The 24,134-nt window shown below is 38.9% G+C and overlaps 1 protein-coding gene across 1 annotated transcript in view; it reads left to right on the forward strand.

The window, feature by feature from the left end:
• The window catches only part of SCML2 (Scm polycomb group protein like 2), a 70,520-nt gene that overhangs the window by 118 nt on the left and 46,268 nt on the right, over positions 1–24,134 (forward strand). Inside the window, 3 exon segments of the mRNA XM_069002807.1 lie at positions 12,715–12,739; positions 12,742–12,822; positions 18,841–18,909. Coding sequence (XP_068858908.1) covers positions 12,715–12,739; positions 12,742–12,822; positions 18,841–18,909 — 175 coding nt within the window.

Raw genomic sequence — 24,134 nt, forward strand, 5'->3', positions numbered from 1 at the left:
CGGACGTGGCCTGTTGTGCGGCACATGTCGAGTTGCGATGCACTACGACACTGATCCCGTTTTCTTTAAACTGCGTATGTGGCATATACTGATTGCCGACTTAACGGGGATATCTTGCACGGGGAGTCATAATTTTGGCTGGTCCAAAGAAAGTAGTTCAAGTATGGAAAGTTCTGTTACAGCGTTCTGCATCGTTGTTTTTTGCTGCTAGGCTGACCTACAAACCACATTGCAGTGCTGTAGTATGTATCAATATTCAAGTTAAATTTTATGCTCAGTTATTCTTTAGGAGTGAAGGCAGGCTTTAAGTGTTAATACAATTTAAAGTTGATGTATTTTCCTACAGTTATTTTCTGTTTCTCACTGATGAGCTAAACTATAAGAGATAGCAAAAAATAATTCTAAGACCTAAAAAGTTTAATGGAAATGGGAAATACTGATATTTCAGTGAGTTTTGGTCATGTAAACTTTGCTTGTGACTCACGCATATCCTAACTAATGTAGACAAGATGATTAAAACTTAAAAAGCATAGACTGACTGTAGATATGAAAGTCAGTTTTGAGAGCATGCTGTGTCTGACTTGTAAACAGCTCTTCAAATTTGACTGATTATGAATTTTTTATAATTCAGAGTAACAGTCTTAAACCTTTGGATTTTTAAATCATTCATACTGCATCTTACTGTTTGGAAGAGGCAGAGCAAAGCAGTTAGTGGGGCAGTCGCTCAGGGTTGGTAACAACTGCAGCACTGGTTCAGATGGAACACTATTGCAGGAAGGCGTTTGCTGTGTTACACTTGGGTTCTGGGCTGTCACGTTAATCTTACGGAATAAATAGGGGAGGGAATGCTTTGCGCTGTACCAGCTCTCCCTGGGCCACCATCAAGTGCTGCTCAGGCCACAGCAACCCACAGCCCGCGCGAGTTGTTGCACTTACAGCATGTCCAGAGAAATTCCTGGTACAGCCAGGCTGCGTGTTTGGGGGCAGGAGGAGCTGATTTTCTCCCTTAGGGTACCATAAAATGTAAGTACTATTTAAGGATGATATTACTTGAATTGATGTAAAGAAAAAGCGCATTGGAGACACCTCTGTTAGTACTTTATTTATGGGAAGTTGCACAGTAATGCAAGCAGGAGGCTGCAGGAAACAGTGTATGGTGAAACTGAGGTTGAGACCGGGAAGTGTTTGTATGGCTTTTAACTTTAACATCGTCTAGTCTTGAATATGAAAGTAGTTTACTAATTTTGCTTGAAACACAGTTGATGGAGTTGATGCTTTAGTTTTCTATTTGGTGTAAATAGGTAACAATATTAGTGTGATATAATTCAGGTTGCTTGGTATTTTATATTTTTGTAGTGATGTTCAGATTCAGCAAAAACAAATGTTGGCTTTTCATGGTGTGCTATAGCTGCAAGTATAAACTACTTCCACAACAATTAGAAGCCACGTAGATATGAGAACATAACATAACTAGATTGTTCTTAACATTCACACATATGTAAGTATTGATCTTGATGCAGGAATTTTAGGAAACAAGCAACGGCAGTACTTTAAGATATTTTTCTTTTGACTTTGTGTGTTTCTACATTGAATGTACAAATGCTTTTTTTTCCTCCTTTGCTGTGACTGCTGTTGCTGTGTCCAGATAGTGTGCTCTCATAAGGCAGAGGCATTGTTTTCTGGAGTAGCTGCTCGAATTCAAAAGAGGCATAGCTGCTCGAGTTCAAAAGAGGCATTTTGCTAGTGTGAAATCTGTAGTACTGAGAAAGTATTAATTCCATTACCTGTCTAAAATTTGTGTGTATAAAATGCAGATTTACTTGAGAGAATGTGAAAAAACTTGAAGCAAACATAGGTAGCTGCTTCTGCCTGTTGTACATAGGTGTCTTTTGTTGTTTTCTTGATATTCCAATGGGATCGTGAGCTGTGAGCAAGTCCTGTTTATTCCCTTTACTGAGTGAATGTACAGGGACAAATGAAGTCCTCACCAATTATCTGCTGCTACTAAATAGTGTCACTAACAGGAAACTACATTTGTCATTAACCGTTCAGGACACTGCAGCTGGCTGTCTTATTTATCTGGATACATCTACCTCAAACAAGGCTGAGTGAAATACATAGTTATTCCTTTCGTGTTTTAAGGAAATCTTAAGAAATACCCTTTGATAGTCTACTGTGATATTTTCTAAGTGTAAATATAGAACAAATTGCAGGTAGGGACCAGGACACTGTTTCAAGGAGTCTAGACAAGGGAGGTTGTTAAGCAACTTTGTGACCTCCACATCTGCAGGGCATTTAAAGTTCTGTTCATTCCCATTTGAAAGAAATAGCCTTAGGCACGCAGCCTTTGTGCCGATTGCTTCTTTCAGAGATTAAAATCTTAAATGTAAAGGACTATACCATTTGTATTCTTTAAAGTGTAAGACATGCAACATAAGTTGCCCAGAATGAGATTTTTCTAGCATGTGGGAAGAGCCAGAAAAGCCCATATAAAATTGTCAAGGCATAATAGAGCAGTGGGTAAATAAGAAGCAATGAAAGTTAAATTTAAGTTCCAGAATATTTCTTAATATTTTAATACAATTTGGTGAATAATTCTTTATTACTGTAATTTATGTTTATGGTATATGAGGGTGCTTTTCCTAGAAAATTTGTACAGCTTCTTTGGAGACTTCTTTTAAGGTCCAAGTGTTCTATAATTCAGTTTTGGGAAGCTTTTAGATTAGTTATTTGCAGGTAAGTTTATTTTTGCATTGTAATGATGACTGGTAATAGTGTGTGTGAGCAACTTTCCTATGATGTCTAAGTGGAGAGGCAGTTAATTTGTTTGAGGTAAAGTCACTAAAAAGTGGGGCAGTTAAGTCCTTAAGTGAACTATAGTGTTTTTTAAGAGTATGTTTCCGTGTAAATACTGTTTTTGTACCTTCATGCACCTGCTGACTGACTTGACGCTGAGGGTGTGCACCCAGCTCCTGCTGCAGTGCTGGCCACGGAGCAGCAATGCTGCCTTGCTCCTGGGGGCAGCAGGAGATGATTTGGTGAGTCACCTGCTCAGTCCAGCTGTGTTTCTGTAAACTCATCACATTGCCTAAAACTCGTATTCTGTATCTGTGATCTCTTCAAGTAGATTACCATCTTTTGGGATGGGAAGGGTGGCTTCAGGTACCTGAGCCAACAGTGAGCAGGCTCCCCTTTTATCTGCGGCAGCTCTATACACAAAGAGTGCATAAGTGGTGATGATGACTGTCAGAGGTACTTTTATCTCGTCCTTGTTAGTCTTTCTGCTTGGTCAACAAGGGTGTAGATCTGGAGGAAAGTCAGGAGCTGCCTCATAACCATTCAGAAAGCAGCAGCTGTCTATATCAGCCAGCTTATCACTTTTATTTATTTGGGCTTGCTCTGATAGTTTCTTTTGTATACAATGGACATTGGGCACAGGTACACACAACTAAACCATTTGTAGTAGAGGGGATGTAGTGTGTTAATACCCTTAGCACTGTGTGTATGCAGGGATATGCTGTGTGCGTGCCCTTACCAACTCTCCTCCCAAGATCCCTGTCAGAAAAACTAACAGCTTTACTTTCTATGTCTTTTGGATAGGACCAAAAATTCATTATTTTCTTATCTTGGGTCTAAATGAAGTATAGATTTCTTCTTTGTGATGTTAAGTTCCATGTCTCTTCTATTTCAGCAATGTTGTTTCAAGACTGTTTCATAGTTGTGGACTTTAACTAAAGCTTCTGCTTTATGGGTAGCAGTTGATCAGTTTGGAACCAAGTTGGTGCAATACCGATGGGGTGCTTTTTGTGATTCTTACAAGCGCTCTCTTCCTGCTTTTCTGAATTACTAGCAGAGCCTAATATCAAAGTCTGTCTGAAATACTACACCTTTAACAGAATTTTAGTGCCCTCTCATGTGTTTTAACAGGGTGATAGCCTTTCTGCTTCACAGGTAAGATACTGTTTAGATATCTTATGTCCAAGCTAATCCTAAAGTACATTTTCTTTTTTGGCTTTGTAAAAGTAATGCTGTATCCAGTTTATGCTTAAGCAGTGTTTTGGACTGATTACTCTTTTTTTTTTTTCTTTTTTAACCCTTAAGTAGTTTATATTCTTCCTATTTGTATGTTGTCATCTAAACCCAAGTAAGACATTCTATTGAAAGGTAGATGCACTGTTTAGATAATTTGATTCTAGGCCTTAAACTTCACAAATCAGGTCAAATTCTATTTAAGATACCAAGGGGATTCCGTCATTTTCATTTCCATCAATTTTTGTAAAAGGGATGGATTTCTTTGATGGAAATCTAAGTCAGTTGTCTTCTCAGGGTAACACGAGACTCGTTTTACTGTGGGGCAAGGACGAGGTTGAGCCTTTCATCCTCTCTACCATACATTAGTTCAGGGAGCAGCTGAAGTTTATAAAACCTATAAGAGAGTAGCACCATTTTAATGAGGTGCATACCTAAAATGAAGCATGTACCATTATTTATGTACTGTGTGGAATCTATCAGAGATTAATGCAGGCAGGTTCAGTGGAAGGAGTGCAGTTCTTGGGGCACTTTTAAAAGCCCACTTAAAAAGGACAGTTTGTAAAACTGAGTCTTGTGCATGGAGGAATGTGAAAGGGTATCAGAGCTGCTAAATTTGGTGGAACTCTTTATTGTCACTAATGTGTGTCAGAGGCTTAAAGATTAAAAGGGCTGCCGCATGTTTGATGGCACTTCCCCTAGCAAATCTCTTGTATGTGTACCCTGCACTGGAGGGCTGTAAAGAGGCAGACAGTGGTTTTCTGGAAAGGTCAGATGATACAAACTGTTTCCACTCTCAAAATAAGCAGTGTTGTAGTTAGGTTGAAAACTTTGAATGTGGTATGTAATTATTTTTCAGTTTGTTGTCGGAAAACACTACCTAGTCTGAATATTCCCTAGTACTCAATGGTGTAAGCACTGGGTGGATGAGAGGGGGGGGATTGCCTTCAGAAAGGCGATCTCCAGAAACAGCAGAAAGGGAGATACTCTGCCTCTGTCCTGGGCTGAAGCCACATGCAACTAGTGAAAGGTGTGTAGTCGTGCTGAAGAAGAGGTGGAGGAGATTGCCCTGTTACTGCTTGCTTCCCCTGTGGGTTTTTTTTTTTAATATAATTGGAAAGTTTTCATAGAAGGAAGTGGGAAGAGAAATATAGATTTGCTGCAAATGTTCATGATGCTTTAAGTCTTTCGTCTTCTTCCATTTTTGAAGAGTGAAGCAAATAGTACAGCGGAGTATTTGCAGCTGTCTAGTCCTTTGAGCATTTAGGAGTTATGTCTTTTATGACCTGTTAGTGCTTTGTTAGCTGCAGAAATGTCTAGCAGCACTGAATGGTCCTTTGGAATGGCACTTGGTGTGATTCTTGGGGTTGTCCTGTCCAGGGAGCCTTGTCCTGTCCTTGATGATCCTTGTGGGTCCCTTCCAACTCACAATATTCTGTGATTCAATGATAATGTTTGTCCAAATAGATGGACAAATATTTTTGGTGGCATCTGCACGAAGATCGCTTGTGTAAGGGGACTTTTTGTGTTGGGGGAAACAGCACAGGTGTCAGCACCAGCAAGAGGTGAGTCTGTGCATGTGCCTAGAAACTGCAAGGAGCTCTCTGGGGTTTTCTTCCCGCAGAAACATGGTCTCAACAGGCGAGCTATCAGGAAATTGCTTAAGGGTTGTTTAGTTCTGGTTGGTTTGGTTTTGTTCTCTGACTGGACACCAGTACGTGGGATCAGTGTAGTTACTCCTGTATATAAGACAGGCTACACCATGGAGTGTTGCAGCAGCAGAAAAATGCATTGAGGCAAATTGTGTCTTTGTTAATATACAGTGGCAGGGAGTCCCAGTCAGCAATATGTTGTTTGGATTCTCAAGTGGGACAGAGAAACAGGTATATTACGTGCTGGAAGAGGATGGTAGCAGAAGTGTGTTGCTGTTGGCATTGAGTACAAGGGAGGGGAGACAAGCATGTTGTTCTGAAACAAGGTAACTTCATCTGGGTTGCTGACTGCAGTCCGATCCTGTGCAGAAACGTCCCAAGGCTGTTCTCCATGCCTGCAATGAAAAAATAAATTGTGCATGCTATTTGACTTCTGCAGATTTCTTCATGAGAGTAAAAGTGCATATGTTTCTGTGGATACTCTGTTGTGAATAAAAAATCTGGACCTTGGGGATGAATTTGCTGACTATGCACTATGCACTATGCACTGTTAGATCATATCTGAGCCAAGCTTTCACAGTCCTTTTCCAGTTTGAAGGCAGTATAGAAGGAAGGAAGGCAGAGTTGCCTAAAGGGTTAAAAATCCCCTTTCTGCCATTGGGCCTCTGTTTGTCTTTCCCCCCCTTGTTACCTTAGGCATACATACTCTTTCTGACTGCTGCTGGTGGTGTTGCTTCTTGTCTTCAGAAGACAAGTGCAGAAAAGCTGTATAGGGTTCTTTAGCATCTGGGCATCTCTTGCTATATTTGCAGCAGCAATTTCTTTTCTTCCTTACCTTCTGTGTTTACGCTGTGCTAAAAGTATGCTCAGTGCCTTGCAGAACAAATAGTTGGATACCTCTCTTCTGTGTCAAGGAAGCCTGAGCTAGACAGAGGAGATGTATCTGAGTGTAGAGAGAATTTCCTGCAGGTATATAGCTCTTAGTGCTAATCATGCAAAAAAATAGATTTTTTTTTTGCATCATTTAATTAGTTTACTGTAGGAAAAAAAATTGGGTTAGGTATTTGGACAAAACCAGGTTGAATAACGATGATGAATGTTTTCAGGAAGAGTGCTCCTTGCTTGAAGGGGGAAGTGGAAAACAGCACAGAGGTTTCAGTGTGCTGAATTCACCAAAATGTTTAAACAAATTGTCAAAATCTTATGCTACTGTAAATATGTACTAGTAAACCATTAAAACTGGTAGTTTTGTTTCAGGTAGAAACATAAGACATATTTTTTTATTTATTTTAATATAACATTAAAATACCCTTTCATGTGGGAAGATTGGCATTTTAAGAATATCTAAAGCTGTTAATGGCCAGTCAGCTGCTTTGCTGAACTGCTGACTTCACACATACCATTTCCTTTTTCAGGTTTTTACAACCCCACATCTTTTGACTTTTAAAGCGGGATGGGGAGGGAGGGAAGGAGGAGAAAAGCTTTTTCATTTTTTGTTGGTAGCCATTGAGCAGCTCTAAACTGCAGTTTCAAAAATTACTGTCAATTTAGTAAATGTTAAATCTACATGACATAAATTCTGCTGTGCATTAATACAAGCTATGGTGTTTAATTTGGAGACCTTACTTCTCTAATGTTCTCATTTATAAGTATTATTTCTTGTTTCAGGATTTTTTGGGGCAAATCTTTGGTCTAAACCTTGGTAGTGTTTCTTTTTAAAATATACAATGCCTTACTCTGTACTGAATAACACACTTAATAGGGTTTGAGAGTTTAGAGAGAGTTTTGCAGTCTTGAAATGTATGACTTACTGTAATTACAGTTGCTCATATTCTAAAGCAGGTCGTAAACTTACCTGGAGGGAGAGCAGAACATTTACAGGCAATATTTTACTGCTGACAGCTTAAAAGTTTGTTTATGCTAATCACTTCATAAATAGTGAGCAGTACACCGCGGGTGACTTTCTGAGCATTTTTGATAGTGCAGAAAATTTCTGCTTGATGTTAAAGCAAATGACATTAGAAAAATATATTTGTAAAGCACTAAGTACCCACTTGCTTTCTTTAACAACTTAAGAAATACTTGAGCTTAGTTGTTGTAATGATGTATATGGGTAGTTAATATTTGCTGGTTTGAAAGACTGTAAATTTGACAAGAGTCTGTCTGTCCTAACTCTGCTTGTAGTGACTAGAGGAGGTGTTCAGATATATCAGTTTATTAGAAGTTCAGTTGTATGAAAATGTGGAAGATCGATTTCCTTTTCTTGAAAGAATTTAACTTTTTTGGATTTTTTTATACAAAGAATGTGAACTAAAAGGGATTCCAACTTGGATCAAATTTCTTGTCAGAACGGCAACTGATATGTATTTGTGTGCATAAGTGAAAGAAGACCTGATTTTTAATGTTTTGGTTTAAAGTCATATGTGTAATTCTAAATAATACTGAGTTTATAAATACAAAGCTTCTGTTACATTTTCTAAAGTTCTGATACATTCATGTAATTTTTCTTCCTTTAGCCTTTGAGATCTTACTTTTCCATAATGATGCCACAGTATGCACTAAGAGGTAAATTGATTATCTCTATTACAGAAATAAGGAAGTATGCTGTTGTGTCTTCAAGTATAGATGAGTCTATATGCTGGGTAGTTTGCTAGAAAGTATTTTTAAGTATTGCAAATTTTATTTAATAAAATACTGTATTTTATTAAAAAACTCCTCTTATGTTCTTACTCTCTTTGTTTGCCTCTTTTCATCCCCTTAAAGACTTTAAAAAATGGTATGAAGTAGGGTTTTTATTTAAGAGACAACAGATGAGTAGATGATTAGGTTTAAGGAAAAGGTATTCCAGATTCATGATGGATAGCTTTGAAGTGATGCAGTTAAGTCACACTTGTTTGGGAAGCAACTAGTGCCTGTAGGTACATGTTCCCCGTGTGTGGAATTTGGAATGGGAACTATGGCTGCTGGACTGTGTGTCCATGGAGGAGGCTGCACAGGTCCTTTCCTTGAACGGTTCTGCAGCGCTGGCAGTGACAAACAGCAAGGAGGAGGAGAGGAGCGATGGGAGCATGGCCAGCAGTTGTGCTTGATGTCTCATGTGTTTCTAAATGTAATAGCACATGAATGCTGGTGGTGAAAGCAAACGTAAGACTTGTACAAATGAAAGAATTGGCAGGGGGAAATACTTCTTAGCTTACAGTGTACCTCTTTTCTGTCTATAACTGGTTTTGCTGTTCAAACTATGCGTAATTCTTTTTCCCCATTGCATATGGAATTTTAATCTTGAAGGATTTGTAGAAGAAAAAAGGGACAAATAAAACTTCTTGTTCATATTAAGCTTGAAAAATGTCTGCCTTTATTTCACACTAAAACTGAGAACTTAACTGATGCTTCAAAGTGGATGTTTTGCTAGATTCCTCCTCTGTGCAGTGTATCTGTGTAAAAGAATAGCCTCAGTCCTTATCCAGCAGAGATTGCCCGCTGACGACTGTCCCACCCATGAGGATGCCAATGGTGAGGTGTGAGTTACTGCATTTGTACCCCTGGTAGGGTCAAAAAGGCTAATGGGCTTTAAAATTGCTGTCTCTTGTCCTGCCTTAGATGCAGAATCATTGACAGAAAAACCTTAATCTTTTTTGTGCAGACTGAACCCACCCTCTCCTTTTTGCTTAGGCTTCTTTTAAATGTTACATTTGTCTCCGTAATTCTGTTGTGTGTTTTTATGAGCAGGCATGCTGTCAAGATAAACCTGCACTGGGAAGCCCTAGGTATGCATAAATTTTTTTTTCAGGACATTTGGCTTACTTGAGTGCCTGGCTAACAGTGAAAAGGATAATGGAGATGCATGGCAGGCAAAACAGAGAGCAATTTTGACATTTTCTGTAGAATACCACCTTCTTTGAAATAAAGCAATGCATGCCCCTTGAGTAATTCTTTCAAAATAAAAAGAGAAAGTTAGGCAGGAAAAATTTTTTCCATCCTGTTTTCTGACACCAGTATTATGTACTAGCAATGCAGTGAGGGTGAAGACTTAGGCTTGTCTACTAATATGATGGTTTCTGACAAAGGACTTGCACAGTGGAAGGTGGCTAGTAGAAGTGATTTGGGGATTAACAATAAAAACTTCAGTAAGGAATTAAAGGCAGATAAATGCTTTCCATCTGATTTTTAAAAAAGAAACTCATTGCGTTTTTAAAAAAGGGACATTAATCAGAGAAAGACAAAAACGCAGTTTACAGAACGAATTGAGATGTAAGTGATATAAATAATACACTTCATGAGTGTGGCTATCCTTTGAATGCTCTTTGGATTGAAGACATTTTGATGATTAATCCAGTATTTTCCTAGGTTTGAGGATTGTTTTTTTTCCCTTTTCCCTTAATTTAGTTTCTCACTGGATTCTGTACTGACAGTACAGAATGGTTTCTCAATGGTTTCTCACTGGATTCTGTACTGACAGTCTCTTAAATATTTGGGTCATCTTCTGTCTGTGACTGGCAACCTGTGGGCTTACCTCAGTCTTTGTAACTTTGGTTTTCATTCTGCTGTTTTGTGCACTCTTAACGCCATTGCACTTCAGCCTTGCCATTGCATTTCTTTGTTTGCTCATATATTCCTGACCTTGTTTTGTTTCATTTTTCCCTTCATTTTTAGAAGCTGCTCAATTAATTTCTTAACACCATCTTTCTCACTCAACTTGTTTGCCAAGGCACATGTACAAGAATGCGTTGAGTTCTGTCCTTGCTACGTAATTTTGCCAGAATGTCCCCCGGAGGTGTTTTCCCTGTATTTGCTGGTGGTTTTCTTCTCTTCTGTGACGGATGTTCTGTGGGTTGAGCCAGGCTGGTTATGGTGAGTGCGATGTAAGGGACTGTTTTGGTTAGCAAAGGACATAACTGCATTACTTGAGGCTTGCCCCTAAGTATGTGAGGTGATAGAAGGTAGTTCCTAGGTCTGCCCCTGCAGAAGAAGTTAAACTTTGTTTCAGGTTGACCCTGCCCTGATTTGGAGGTAACTGCTTTTAATTTTACTGCGTTTCAGCAACATGTAGTGGTTGTTAGATAGAGGCTCAGAAGTTCTTGGATGTTTTCTGTGACAAACAGTACAATCTATGAGCTCATTTAATAGCAGCTTTAAATTGAATGTTAGGTGTAACTGAGTTTTAAGTAGCACCTCTTCGAAACAGTAATATATTGTGTTCCTGCGGTTGGGTTTGCCTCATTTCAAACAGCTCTTTCAGAACTTTCAGTTGTCTTATATTTTTAACAGGCTGGTGGGCATGCTGTAAAACAGCCTATCTGGTACAACACAAGCTAATGAAAAGCTGGAATCCTTTTTATGTTCTCACAGATGCTCCGGTTGTGCTAAACTTGATGACTATCACTGCAGGGTTGGAATCTTTATTACTGCACCAAGTGCAATCTGGTACTTGGAACAAAAAGATAAAAACCATTCGCTGTTCTAAAGTAATCTGTAAAAACAGTTACTTTGACTCTGCATCACCTTCCATGATTTATTACTTGCATGGGAAAAGCTTTGAATTTTTGGGGGAGTCTATGAAAGTATAAAGTATTTCAAATTTATTTGATGGCTTAAAAGGATTTCTGTTCTTAATCTTGATGATCACTTATGCTATGAATGCTGTTGTGTAGCAAAACCTGCTTATATTATGGTAGTATTCAGTTTCATTTATAACTCCTTTCTCAGTCTTGAGTTTTTGTAGTAGCTGTCCAGCGTGTTCACAGACAACACACACATGAAATAAATTCATCCGTCACTGGCATTTAAAAAACCCCCCACATTTAATTAGCTTTAGCCATGGTCTTGCACAGTATAAAATTTCCCTCATCCAGTCCATCATCATAGTGTGCAGGTTTCTTGAAGTTTCAGTGAAGTATCACAGTTTCAGGAAGATACTCAGCTGTATGATAATTCTCTTTTTATATGTAATATAGATGTGTATTTTTTTTTTTTTTAGCATGTGAGTAGAAGAGTCAAGAAATTCCAAGTAGATAACCTGCTTTTCAACCATTACTTCTTTTATGTCACAGTGGAAGATGTAGCTTCTGAAAATGTTACCTATGACAAAATTAATCGTGGAAAAAGTATGCACATACTTAAATTTAAAAAAATTGTCAAGCTTTTGATGATGTCAGCTTTAAACCTCATGGAAGTTCCTTGAAAGGAAATTATCCAAGAACATAATTCAGAAATTTGAATTTATTTGCCCATTATACTTGAAAAGTTAATGGAGAAGGATAATAAACTTGCTGGCTTTGTTGCTTCAAGGCTAAATGCTTGAAATGAGTTTGATTTGAACGCAGTCAAAGTTCAAAATAATAGATGCTGGAGTAGAAAATCACAGTAACACACACGAAAAAGAAAGTTTGTTTTTGCTGTTTTACACTAGTTTAACCAATCTGTCCCTTCCAGTTTCTAAACCCTATGAGAATGTGGCTCATTGCTTTTATCTGCAGTTAGCATTTCCCTAACAGTTCTCTGTGTGCAGTTACAAGTCTGTTACAAATCAGAGGGCAGGGATATCACTGAGCACTTGGGCCTTGTGCAGATTTTTTGCATTAGTATTTTGTTCCCTCTTCAGTTGTAGTTGTGCAAGATAATGTGTTTTACTCAAATATATTCAAGTTGATGATTGTTTAACTCTGTGCAAGTGAGGCAGGGTGAGTATGTTGTGTATAAAGGCTTCCATTTTTCAGTAATATTTCTTGGAGGGAAAAGGAATAAAGCACATTTTTTTATCTTTCTTTATATTAGAAATCTGCAGGAAAAGCAAATCATTAGACCATTAGCTGTTTAAAACAACGAAATGAAAGTTTGCATTTGGTGCCCTTGCTACTTTTATATAACTGTTGTTTGCACACTACTCTCCTACAGATAGTTTGTTAAACATTTGTAATTTTAAACCAGCAAGATAATTATACACCAATAAAAAAAAAATCATCCTTTCCAAAAAAAGAAAACCCAAACGCCAACAACAACCTCTCCCCTAACTTGTTGTATTACTGCTCCACAGGAAACTGTTTTGCTGAAAGGAAGAATTAACTGGTCTTTCAACTTCAGCCTTTTTATTGTGAGAGGGGAGATCACGGAAGTGTTACCATGGGGAGAACAGCAGCTAAAGGTAAGGCCTGGTAGCTTTAATCCAAGAGGAAAGAAAGTGGGGAACCTGCTAAATTCTCTTTTGAAGCTGATGGGATACAACTTGACAATTGCTATACTGTCAGATTAAGGAAGACAGTTTGTGATATTTACTGAATACAGGTTAGTTCGAACTTCACATTGTTTTAGAATACATATGCTGAATTTGGCTGCCTTGAGTTGTACAAGTTCAGTGAAAAGAATTCTGTCCTGTGACAGCCTTGAAACCATTACTGTACTCTGAAATTGAGGAAGGTGTCTAGATGTGCTGTTAAATGAAACATAGGGCTTTATTCTGGAACTGCCTATAATTTAGCAGGATACTAACTAAGTAGGACAAAGGATCAAATTTTATCACAGTGAACGGTATTAGCAACTGTCTCTTGAAGATAAAATGAACATTTTAAAAGAAATTCATCCACAAGTACACTTGTACCACAAAAGTATGATTTCTGCTCTGTCATGTCTGCAGATGTTAATTGTGAGTTGAGCGCTAAAACAGAGAGTGAGACTTCAGAAGAAACAAGAGCATTTGGGCTGGTGAAACAAAAAAATATGAAGAGCAAAAGATCCCCTGTCTGAAACCATGTTGGTGCTGCTTTCAAAGCTTCCAGATTGGTAGTCCTCCCCCATAAAAGGCTGATAGCACTTTTGTACTTTCCTTGAGCTTTCCGTCTTCAGCCCAAGCTGCTTTTTGTGCTTGTGTGTTCCCTTGGTAAATAATTGTCTTTTGCTAGAATAGATTTTCTGTAGTGGCAGGAGTCATCCGTTTAATTGTTGCACCAACAGTTTATGGAGGAAGTCTGTCCCCTTCTCTTGTAGGTTTTCTGCATGGCTGTTGTCTGAATATAGTCAAAGAGACTCCCTGTTCCAAGCAGATAAGATAAGAATCCCACTAGGGAAGCACAAAAAGAAGGGAAAGGAGAAATTTCATATTTGCTCTGTCTGGATATCCTCAGCTGTATGCACTGAGGCTTGGTGAATGGTAGCTAAAAGGTGCGTACAATAACCCTGTGTAGTAGGGAGTGAGAAGAAGGCCCCTTCCTGAGCAATGGTAAGTCTGGGGCTTGTCTTAGTAAACTTCGTTTAAGGGTGAGTAACTGTGAGGCTTGGGAAGAGCAAAAGTTTTTGTCACTCAAAGGTATTTCACATGCATCAGGAAAAGACAAGGGGTTTGTTTGAGAAAAGTGGTGTCCTGCTATGTTTTGAACACCCAGAAGAGTTGAAGACTTCAGGGTGGTTAAGGCATAGCTGCAGAAGTCTCGAAAGCATGACTGTGAACTTCATTTTCCCCACATTGGACAATAAGCAAATAACAAGTCTTAGAAGACAGCACATATTTTCCTTCCCTTGTGGCACACCATTCCGGGATAAAAACTATTACTGTTAAAAGAGGTGGTGCTTGCCATCACTTAAACAAAACAATCATCTAGTTTGCTGGAAGGTTGACTCTTCTAGAAAGAAGTTGCAGAGTTTTAAAGCATCTCAAGCAAGAAAGTGGAGTTCAGTATGGAAGCTTGTAAGAGGAAATACAAATTGGTCACAGGATTGTCTTTGCCCAGAGCTTTACCACTACCTTCTCTAACTATTTTTTTAAATTTGGTATTCATGAGTCAGTCAGGATAGCTTTGTCTTTTTTTTTTCTTTGTCTCTAATTTCTTAAGTGATAGATGTGGTTGCTTTTGCCTGTCTTCTGTTGAGTAATCTTATCAGCAGAATTCTGTGGTTACAGATAGGGTGGGAGTAATGTAAACACACGGTATTTTGAAGCAGTAAGCGGAAGAACTGTGTTAAATAATCTTACTCTGATCTTGGCTTGTATCTAAAGCTTTAGTTTATGAAGTGCACTCTAGAAAAGAAGTAGTTGGTGAACAATAGAATATGTTGCTTTTAAAATTTTAGTATATGCTGTACTCTAATCTTGCTACTGAGAAGAAAGAAATTTTTCATGGGTTATTTAGCCTGAAATTGATATAGGCTAAATATGTATAGATACATAGCAAATATATAACTGCTACGTACTTATAAGTATTACTTTATTTTCAAAACTTTTTTTGAAATTGGTATCTTCTTCTTTGTTCTTTTAGAGAGCTGAGTAGCATTTGCTTAAGTCCATTTGATTAAACAGCATTTCATTCTAACTCTTGTTTTGGCAAATGATATAAAAGATACTGTGTTTTACATTGAAAAATAAACTGAAACTTGTCCCTTTAAAATTGGACAGAGGAAGATGATGAATTAAGATGACCTTTTTTTTTTTGTTATGATGAGCTTCAAGACTCTAGAACTAATAACTCTCTTCTGTCTCCAACATATAAATAGAGTTCTTATTTTCAAGTCAATTTTTCAGGTTTCAAGGAATTAGCCATTCCAATGTGGTTAGGAGCTGAATGTGGAAGGGGACAAAAAGAAAATGCTCTTTGTACCTGTACAATTATTTACAGGTACATCTTATGCCTTTCATTATCTCATTTTTGAGGTTTGACCTCAAAACTTGACCAAGGTATGAGCAGAGAGAGTCATCTTGTTCAGCCCAGTGATTTGAATAATAGCCTTCTATCTTAATTTTTTTCAGTGATTCTTGAAAACTAAATTTATTAAAATTTAGACTATCAAAATTTCAAATGCAGATTGGCATGCATTAAAAAGCCTCATGTGTTTATTAAATAGGTTAATATTTATGAAATTGGATTTTAATAAAATCTTATTTTCTTAAATTTTTTTGAAAATAAACCATAATTTTTTATCCACCCTAACTGCCAACTTTGGAAAAAGCACACCTGAACAAGGCTAGGAAGTACAGACTGTGAAGTAGTGACTGTGAAATACAGACTGGGGGAAGGTTTGCTGGGGTAGTAGTAGATGCAGGGTGTCTCGTGTAGAAACAGGTTGGTACTTCTTTTTAGTAGCTTTGCATCTGCTGAGACAAACCCTTCAGCTTTGTAATGGTATCCCCAACTTCCCACTGAAGAAGGTTGGAATACATAAAAGTAAGGAGATCCTTTGAAAGCAGTCTTGGTTTTATTCAGACTTATTTTTGGATGCTTCTACATGTGCTGGGTGAGACTTATTGGTGCATTTTAAAGAGCAGAGTTCTGGCCATCAAAAACAAGTGATAGTGACAGTGCTTTGTGTTCACTGTGAATGAAAATACCTCCACCTCAAATGAAATAGTTGTTTAAAATGCTGTTAAGAAATACACTTCTCATTAATATAATTATCTCTTCTTTTCCTGTAGTTTTCTAATTTCTGATAAGAAAAATATGTTGTCAAGAGTGTTGTGTTTCAAGTTCCATATTTGCTGTGATATTTTTGAAATAGGCACTAAAGCTAACTGGTACAGGGAATAAATAATTCATGTAGTGATTGTCAGCAAGAACACATGTGGTGTCCCGGCTACAGTTTTTCACATTCTTTCACCTGTTCTTGATGTCTCTCATCATGAAAGGCTGTCATCTTGTTTTTAATCTAGCGCTGTTGGGTAGATATTCTTTCATGACTCTGTCCTTTCAAGCTTTGGGTATTTGTAGGAAGCAGTTATTAGTTCTCTTCTTTCAACGGAGTTCCACATAAGAGATTTACTGATTTCTTTTTTGGAAATAGTCAGATTGGGAAGTTATTTCTTCTGAAAGCTGACAGCCTGATATCTGTGATAGTATCATGTGTGTGTGATAGTGTCATGACTGTTTTTGGAAAAACCTGACTGAGCTTATAGAACATGGCAAAAAGTTCTGCTGTTGATTGCTATCCCCCAGTAGAAAATTAGCTGGATTCAGCTAAATCCTAAAGAGGCTGGACAAAATAATATATTTTGACCTGTAGGAAGGAGAAGGTGGATTTTAGCCTTGCATCTTGTCAGTGTTACTGAACTAGTTTTAACACTACCTCTTCTGAGATTCTCACAGGTCGTTGTAGGGTGTCCACTTGTGTAGGTTAAAGCCCTGCTGCTGAGGAGGTGCTGGGGTTAGAGCTCTGTGGGCACTGTCCCAAATAATGTCAGCAGTTCCATCTGAAGTTGACCTTCATAAGCATTTTTTTTCAGGAACCTATATAATAGAAAATGTTCCAAAGCAAACTTTTTCCAAAAAAAAGAACAGGTAAGTCAAGAAAGAAGATAAAGTCAAGGAGTAAGGATGGCATCTTGTTTCCTTTGCAAAGGGCTTGCAGTTCTGCCCATGTCTGCTTCAGGAGAGAAAGGTGGTATTTTTGCAGTGTATTTTGAGCAGTTACATAGCTGTGCAGTGATTTCTAGGACTGTGTAGTCTGGGTTATTCCTGGAAGGTGTTTTGGTCCTGAGTACGCTAATAGGCTTTAATGACCCTCACTCACCTGGGGCCTCCACCTGCCCTGCCCAGGACCCCATGTCAGCCCCTGCCCCAGTGATGCCGCAGCAGGGTCAGTCTCCAGATCACCACAGCCTGGGCCCCGTGTCCCATCCCAGCCCCAGCCTGTCTCCTGGGATGGTGCCCAGTGCTGGGGCTGCCCCCAGTGCCATCCTCATGGTAGCTCCTGGACAGAGTGATGGGGTGGCTCTGGTTGGTGAGGCCATGGCTGGCCATCCCTGAGGGCACCATGCCATTGCTGTGCTCTGGCCAGAGGAGCATCACATCCTATCAAGCACAGAGCCATGTGGATGGCTTATCTTCTCCTCACTGAGTGGTAGGGGAGGATTTTGGGACTGATGACAGAAGATTGTCATGACTCAGCTCTTGCCTTACATGGCAGTTCCTTGATAATTAAAGATGTGAGATGGAAGTGCTGAACATCACACGTTGCTTGTCAGTACTCTGTTTCAAGAAATGCTTTACTTACAGAGAACAGGAGAGAAACACTGTTAGGGCTTAGTCGTTGCTGCAGAACAACTCATTTTATTTCAAGTGTTTCTGTCACCAAATGCTTCACATTCTAGGTCAGGAGTGTTTTTATTTCAAGAGCAAGCCAATCAGTAGCCAAAGACTTAAAAGTGAGTGAATACAGCTACTATGATCGGCTACTAATAATCAGCTACTAACACAATCTTGCAGTAAAAGTGAGCCTTCCCTTCACTTGTACAAGTTCAGGCTAACTGGGATAACCAAGGCTAGGCACAAGCCTAACTACAGGAGCAACCCCATTCCCAGTACTGAGACATTTTCAGACCAAGACAGTTAATCTCCTATGCAGATCTTGGTAAAAACAAAAAAGCTTTTTAAATTTAAAAAGGTACTTGCATTTTTGTAGTCAGGTCAGTGTCATATTTGAATTGCACTTGAGTCCATGAGTGTCAAAAGTAGGTCACCAAACAACAATTTTAAAAGGAATGAGTGGAACTGTCTCTCTGTCTTCTCCATTATAGCTGCCCAGTTCTCCTGTGTCTCTCATACATGCTGAAATCCATCAAAAATGAAATATGGCAGACCCCTTTCTGATTGTATGCCAAGATTAATGATAGGGAAGGTAGATTCTCCTGAATCATTCTTTTAAATAACTGACGTGTGCACTGAGATAGCTGCTTTGACTATTTGAGAATTTTATATTGAAAATATTGAGTATTCAAGAATCTAAATATAGAATGAAATCTTTAACTCAGAAATACAGTTTTAGGGTGGGTTTGGGTTTTTCCTTGTTTCTCAGTTCACAGTGATCTAGACCAGATGTATAAAGATATCCAGTGATCTTTAGGATCTCAAATTATGTGTAGGTTGAGTAAAACTGTTAAAAATAGGGCAGGATTGCTGTCTGTAGAGCTGATACTATGTATTTTGAAACTAGATTTATTCTGATAATTGATATAAAGTAGTCAAAAGCTCTGCTTTTTCATGCTGTACTTTTCAATATATTTTGGAGGCAAAATAGTCCGGTGATTAAATTTAGAGTATAGATACCTTTTTGATTATGCAGTGAAATGAATAAAAGAAAGTCAGCAAGATATTCTGTATTGTTTGAAAGCATTCTGTGTTATGCTGGACATGGATATGATGTGAATATTACATTTATTATGTAATGGAATCTTGTCTTTTAGATTCAAAGAATATTAAAAAAGAGAAAGATGGAAAGAATCAGCAGGCAAACAACCCGTCTTTAAAAAGTGGTAGGTATTGCAGCTGCCAGGTTATTAGTTAAGGTACTCTAAAAGAAAAAGTGTGTGTATGGATTGTACTGTTTTCTGAGCTTTTTTTGTCTTGTTGGAATCTCTTGGGTTATTACTGGTGGGTAGTTAAAAACACACCTTTGCTTTTGTCTAACTTAGGAAAGTATGTTTTGGTATAGAAAGTGATAGTTGAAACTGCTTGAGTTGAACCTGCTAGTTTTACTAGCCGAGATAAGTACTTTTTGTATGTATAACCAAAGATGCTGTGTGAAGATTATTATTTTTAGATCATTACTGATGTCTGTTCTTCTCATCATGTATTTCTCAGTTTCATGCCTTTTCTGCTGCAATTATCTTCTATTTCCTTAATGTGTTTCCTCACGAAGAGAAGGATTTTCAGTTTAATAGTCTTGAGTTTTAGGATTGCTAGCTGGATTAAATTGCCTGTGATTCTAATTTTACTTTAAATAATTGATTTGAAAACTGAATTTATGTTTTTTAGTAAACTGAGGAAAGTGCACACTTACCAGAAATTATCCAGATTCTTAGCTAACAGCCTCTACTATCCTCTGCAGGTGCCATAAGGCAGTGTATACATGAGATTGCTGTCAGGGTAGCTTCTGTGGGCTGCAGTGAGACAACAGCAACATCCTTAGATACCCTTTGCATGTTCATGTTGTTTGCTTGAATTTGGGATAGTAAGAAATGTCATGAGCAGTATTGGCGAAAGTACAAAATCTCATGAGGAGTTCTTGAGAAATTGACACTGAATTATTTAAATTCTCACTCTGCTCACTTTTCTGTGCCTTCTGACTCCTGATAAATGGTCTGGTTCTTCTTAGGTACCAGACAAGTAGCATAGTCACTATCAAACGTGCTGGGGTACCGACAGAGTAGCTGGGTAGTTGAGGTAATGACTTTGCATAAAAGATACAATACCAGCCATATTACAGCCTTCTGCTGTTCTATTTATCAGAGCTAATTTTTTCATTTATTTGGATTCTGGCAATCACAGAATGGGTAAGGTTGGAAGGAACCGCTGGAGGTCATTTTAGTCCAAGCTCCTGTTCAAGCAGGATCCCCTAGAGCATGTAACTCAGGACTGTGTCCAGAAAACTTGTGAATATCTCCACAGAAGAAGACTCCACAACCTCTGCGGGCAACCTGTCATCTTTGATATTTGTCCCTGTTACTTTGAGCCAGAAAAGGAAGTGTATTTGTCTCTTTTTCCCTCTTCTGTGCTGTAAAAGGAGCTCCAGTCAAACTGGACTCAGCATGTCTGTTTTAAATAATGTTGTCTGACATGACAGACGGAGTGCTATAAGACACCCCCTCCACCAGCAAAGTGCTTTTCATGTGTGGATAAGATAGCCATATTTCATGAGTCACTGGAAAATGTCCCTGCCTCCTCCTGCAGTTGAGAGCAAGGTGTTGAAAAAGCTTTGTAGAGAAGCAGTGCTAAGCATGCAAGCCTTATTCTGTCATCTGTGTTCTTCCACTTGGTCTGTGCTGTTAACCTAGTGTCTGGGCACTGAACTTCCTCATGAAATCTCAAACGGAGAGGAGTTGCTTGCAAGATCTCTGGTTTTCTACAGATGAGATAATTTTTATCCTGTGCTGTTGCTTGTTGGTGGCAAAGGAGCAGAAAGAACCTTTTGATGCTAGATGAAGAAAGATGCCATACAGTGTTTTGGGCTAGCAACTAGGAAGTCTGCAGAGTTTCCAGGGGAATGTGTGGTAGGAAAAGCTGGAGAGGAGATACAGAAGTGTGAGAAGAATGGGTTAAAAAAATAGACTAAAGTGAGTAGAGAAAGACGTGAGGAGAAGAAAATTTCTAATTGAAGGATTTCAGCATATAGAAAGAGGTACAAGGTATAAAGCGGAGTCTGAAATACCTTACACTTAAATGACTGCATCTGCAAGAGTGTGTGAACAAAAATTAAAAGGAAGTCTCATATTTGAAGAAGAGAGATTGTGGGATGAAGACTAGAAATGATCCATCTCCATGTCCAAAGTCTCAGATGGGTGCCAAGGGAACCTAGGGGTGATCTGAGAAGACATGACATGCTCCATCTGCCCAAACAGTGTTTAGGCTACAGTGATACTGTATTATATTAAGTCAGATAAACCAGGACCTTAAATTCTACCAATCTGCAAGTGACAATTCATAGTTTAAATCTTCAGTTAAAGCTTTGTAAAACTTTTGACTTGCACTAGACTGGAGAATTACGTATGGTGAAAGAAGATGGGGAGCAACAAACTGGGCATTCACTCATTAATGGCAGCAGATGTGATGCCTCCAGGGGTGCTGAGGTAGGGGACTGATGTCACTATGAGGCTTCTTGCTCCTTTTGGAGAACTTATAGTGATTGAGGAGGTTTCACAATGACTGGAAAAGGTCAAATAGTGTGCACTGTCAAGAAGGACAAGACAGGAGCACCTGGGGAATTACGGGCTGGCCTGCCTGATCTAAGTCTTCAGGAAGACTATAGAGAAAATCTTTCTAGAAATCATTTCCAAGCAAATAAAGGACAAAGATGAGGTTAGGAACAGTGGAGGTGGATTTGCCAAGTGTGAACCATGCATGACTGATTGCCTTTTGTCATAAGTTCTTCTGTAAACAGAGGAGAGCAGTGGATTTTGTTCATGTCTGCTTTAGCAAGGCTTTCTGTAGTTTCTGTAGTGTCTTTTCAGCCACACTGGTGAGGTGTGGTTTGGATAGGTGGATGAAAAATCAACTGGCTTGTCAGGCAGTGCAAGGTCCACCTGGCAGATGGTAGCTAGTGGCATTTCTTAGAGGTCAGTACTAGGGCTGATGCTGTTTTATGCCTTATTGTCAGATGAGGACAATTGGACAGAACACACTGCCAAACCAGTTTGTGGGCAGCATCTACTGGGGAGGAGTAGCCAGTAGGCTGGAAGTCAGGACTTGCCAGTGCTGGGGGAATGGAATGGCAGGACACTGGTGAGATTCCGTGGTGAATGGAGAGCCCGTCCGGGCCCCGGGCAGACCGGAGCCCTGCAGCAGCCCAAGCTGCCTGGAAAGGAATTTAGCAGGAAAGGCCCCGGAGCCCGGCAGGCAGCAGCTGAGCGTGGGCCAGCAGCGTGCTCTTGTGGCGGAAGACGTCAACTGCATGGGGATGCTGTGGGCAGGACTGCGGGCAGCAGGCCGGAGGGAGGGGTTCACTGCTTTGGGGAATTTGGGAGGCTGTATCTGGAGAACTGTGTTTAGCTTTGAGCTGCACAGTACAAGGAAGGCACTGCTGTACTGGAGCAGGCTGGCTGGAAGTCCAGCAAGGAAATGAAGGAGCCGAAATGCAAGATGTGAGCAGAAAAGCCGGTACTGAAACTAGAAGAAATGTTTATTTTTCAGCCAGAAGAAGAGAAAGCTTATGGGAGATGGTCATGATGTCTTCAGTTACCTGACAGGCAGATGAAAAGGGGACAGAGCTCCTCTCAGAGCTGCAGCAAAAGGAGAAGTGACAAATAATGGCTGGAGCATAAGACATTCCTCCTTGATGGGAAAATCTTCACATTGAGTCTGATGGAACCCTGGAGGAGCAGGAGACTGAACTAGATACCTCCTGGAGTCTCTTTTTGCTTGGGTTACTTTGGGATTGGCAGGTTTGACAAGAAGTCATAGGGTATTGATACAGCATTGCAGAGAGCATCAAGGGTCATTGACCCATGGGTCAGGGCCAGTAATGCAAGCAACTCTGACATAAACTCCGTCCTTCCATTTTTAAATTAGTCAGGCTTTTTTGCCATTGCTGCTTATTTTGAATCACTGTTTGAGAGCTTCATTCCTATGCTGGTTATAAACTAATATTTTTTTCATTTACAAAAGACTCTAGTTACCTTCTGGTGTGGGTTTTGCTTTGTTCCCTCCCTTTTCCGGTATATGCTGATTTGTTCTTCTGCATAAAATTTTCTTCTTCTGTCTAGTTTTCACTTTCCTGGTGGGTTATAAAGTTGTGCTTGTTGCATAATGGTCTTTTCTTAAGCTGTTTAATTCAGCCTGCAGAGTGTGAAGAGAAATGCACATTAAATTATTTAGTGTGAGCTAATTTTCTTCAGGATTTCTCATTGTCAGAAGCTGCATATTTTCATCGTCTTTAGAATTAGAAATATGTATAATATAGTTGCTTCTTTACCTCTGCACACTGAGAATACAGAGAAGCTTTCATGTAGATACTTTTTTGATGTGATTGTCTTTCTAGAGATGCATCTTACATGTTGCACACATACATGTGTCTCCTATTTCTGTGCCTGCAGTAATTAAATGATAATTAGCACCATCTCTGAGAGTTTGGCTCTAATTTAATACAGTGTATCTTCACAGGTGGAGAGCTTCTAATTTAAACTCCAGGACATTTCAGCTTGATGCAAGAGCTTTTGATAGCCAGGATTTAAAGCAAAGAGCTAGGCAATGTTGTTTTCATCTTGGCTTTTATCTGCAGCTGACTGCTTGTGTTACCTTATGTGTCTTTCTAGTAAATGTTCTCTTGAAAAAAAAACAGACTGTTTCTTTCCGTGTGTATTTTTGGTCATCCCACCAAATTTACTGTCCTGTTATTATAATTGAAATAATTTGGGAAATTATTATGTTACTATATAATTTTTTTGGAGGAGATGAATGAGGGTTTCTCCTGGTAAATGCAACGTCACTGAAGTACCTATATTTGTACAGTCCTTAACACAATGAGGCTGTGATGCATGACTACAGCTTTTACATCATGTTAGATCTGAGACAGCTGGGACACAACTAATGTTTTTGTTTGACTAGTTTTAGTTTTGTTGAATTAGGTACTTTATTAAGGTAAACTCTGATTTAAAAATTTTTTTTTTTTTTGGTAAATCAGAAGGCAACTGAAGTGGCAATTTTATTATTAGACTCTAAGAAGAATTTTTATGAGACAAAATCTTGCTATCAGTTCATAATATTTAATTTTTGCACCCTCCTTGGCCTGTTAATGAAAAGAGCTACAAATCTGGAGGCTGCTTTCTGGAGAAAGCTCTGAAGAGCCATTTCTGCCTTCCTGAAATACAAATATCTAATATATGCTTAAGTTACTGTGTCCTGCCTTTTGTAAGTAATACAAAATCAGTGTTACTATATAAATAGTAATGTGTGTGTAACTATATAAATAGTGTGAATAAAATTTTCATTTCAAAATCCGCAGAATTCCAAAACGTTGTGTAGAAGTCTTTGTTACCAGCCTACA

This window comes from Aphelocoma coerulescens, chromosome 1 (assembly GCF_041296385.1).
Source record: "Aphelocoma coerulescens isolate FSJ_1873_10779 chromosome 1, UR_Acoe_1.0, whole genome shotgun sequence".
Lineage (NCBI taxonomy): Eukaryota > Metazoa > Chordata > Aves > Passeriformes > Corvidae > Aphelocoma > Aphelocoma coerulescens.